The 2,045-nt window shown below is 55.6% G+C and overlaps 2 protein-coding genes across 2 annotated transcripts; one reads left to right on the plus strand and one right to left on the minus strand.

Moving 5' to 3' along the window:
* Positions 1-486: 486 nt before the first annotated feature.
* On the minus strand, positions 487-837 carry LAESUDRAFT_765516 (uncharacterized protein; the record flags this gene model as incomplete). Its single annotated transcript, XM_040913704.1, has 3 exons — positions 487-579; positions 637-675; positions 709-837. The coding sequence occupies 3 exons, from the start codon at positions 835-837 to the stop codon at positions 487-489; spliced, it is 261 nt and encodes an 86-aa protein (XP_040757194.1).
* Positions 838-872: 35 nt separating this feature from the next.
* Positions 873-2,031, plus strand: LAESUDRAFT_765517 (uncharacterized protein; the record flags this gene model as incomplete). The annotated part of the gene is made up of 4 exons (XM_040913705.1): positions 873-1,026; positions 1,516-1,599; positions 1,648-1,868; positions 1,923-2,031. Coding segments are annotated over 4 exons (568 nt in total), but the record flags the coding sequence as incomplete, so codon positions are not given.
* Positions 2,032-2,045: the final 14 nt, after the last annotated feature.

Here is a 2,045-nt window from a genome sequence, read left to right on the forward strand (position 1 = left end):
CCGCCGACGACGACGACATTGTCCGCTCAACGGACATGACGCCGAGGAGGCCGCCCCACCAAGTGGGCAGCCACCACCATGGCAGGTGGCGAAGAGAAAAAAGGCGCCCAAGAGCACGCTGGGGTAATATAAAGTTCTTTGTTCAGGGCAGGTCTGCCACTTCCCAATCAGGATATATGTTCCCACCCCCACGTCTGCGCCACCGTGGGTGGGAACATATATCTTGATCGGGAAGTGGGCAGGGGTGGGAACATATATCCTCATCGGGAAGTGGGCAGGGATGGGAACATATTTTTCGATCTGGAAGTGGGCAGCGGTAACGGTGGCGCAGACGTGGGGGTGGGAACATATATCCTGATTGGGAAGTGGCAGACCTGCCCTGAACAAAGAACTTTATATTACCCCAGCGTGCTCTTGGGCGCCTTTTTTCTCTTCGCCACCTGCCATGGTGGTGGCTGCCCACTTGGTGGGGCGGCCTCCTCGGCGTCATGTCCGTTGAGCGGACAATGTCGTCGTCGTCGTCGGCGGCGGCGGCGTCGTCGTCGTCGTCGGCCTCGTCGGCGTGGGCGTCGTAGACTTCTAGCGTAGCGTTAAATAAAATTACGTTCGGCTTGCCTGAGCGCGAAAAAAACCAACCGTCCTGTCGTCCTCGTCCTCGTCCTCGTCGTTCTCCTCCTACCGCGGGTTCATCGACCGCCGCTAAAAGACGTCGCGGGTCGTCGTCCGTCCGATGCCGTCCACCGTCGCCCGTCCGATGCCGTCCACCGTCGCCCGTCCGATGCCGTCCACCGTCGCACGCATCATCCGCTCTTTCCTAAGTCGTTCCCCGCCGCGCATTTGTGTTTGATCCGGCACATGCGTCCACGCCAGGTATGCCTATTCTCCCTCTTAGTGCTCCATCTGCTAAGTCGCCCTTCTTCCTCGATGCAGCCCGGCATTCCATCGCTTCGATGGCGAACACCGACACCGACGCATTGTTTCCCCGCTTCCGTCTGTGGTTGCTCAGAGCAGCGGGCTTTCTGTGCAGTACGTCCGTGTGTATTGTTGTTTCTATGTCGATACTCACTGTCCAAACGGCTGCGTGCTAAGCAATGCAGCCCGCAGCCCGCACACCGACGCTGCGTCATCGTCATAGTCTTCGTCTTCGTCTTCGTCCGTTGTCTCCCCGCTTCCGTCCCCGGCGGTTTATATTGTAGCAATGGGTTCCTCAGGTGAGTTCGTCCCTATATCCATCGTCAATTAGCTTGTCCGAACTGTATTCCAGATCCCGTCGAGATTGCGCTCTCTTGATCCCTGGAGAGAAGCCGTCCTTGCAGAACTTACCGTAAACCACGAGATGCGTGGAAATACTATTACAAGTCCGACTTTCGGCCAGAGTTCGTTGAACTCTGATTGAACTAACTCAGTCAACTTCTCCTCCGCGGTACAAGTCCATTATAATGCCAGACAATGTGATTTACATGTTCTTTGATATGTGAGTAACAGTTCATGTTGATTTGCATTAGCGCGTGCTAGTCAGTCAGTATCTCGACATCGAGGCCGTCGTGGATGATGATGGGGAGACTGAGGTGATGGAGGAAGACGATCAGCCTTTGTCAGGTGAGTCAACAGCGCGCGACGTGCGAATCGCAGCTGATGGATCCATAGATTTCATCGAAGATGGTAGTGTACACTCGGAAGACGAGTCTTCATCTGTTCGGGCCAGAAGCCCATCCGACCACGAAGAAGGGGTTCTTGAGAAGGAAATCGCACGTTATTGCGTGATGCATTCGAGGGCTCCTCGAGCCTTTCCGACGGACCTCGATGCATTGGAGTCTGTTCGGGCCCCTGAGCTGACGGATCCTGCATTGTGGATGGTGAAGACCAGGGTAAGTGTCGTGCATTCTTACTTACATCGCCGATTGACGCTGAAAATCGTCCAGCCGAACTGTGCTCTTCGAGCATTCTGTCTCATCTTTGGCGCATTGGCCCCCACAGCGGCATCTATAACGCAGTCTGCGGGTCCATCTGATCCTATAACGCAGTCTGCGGGTCCATCTGATCCT

The sequence above is a fragment of the Laetiporus sulphureus genome (assembly GCF_001632365.1).
Source record: "Laetiporus sulphureus 93-53 unplaced genomic scaffold LAESUscaffold_268, whole genome shotgun sequence".
NCBI classification, from domain to species: domain Eukaryota; kingdom Fungi; phylum Basidiomycota; class Agaricomycetes; order Polyporales; family Laetiporaceae; genus Laetiporus; species Laetiporus sulphureus.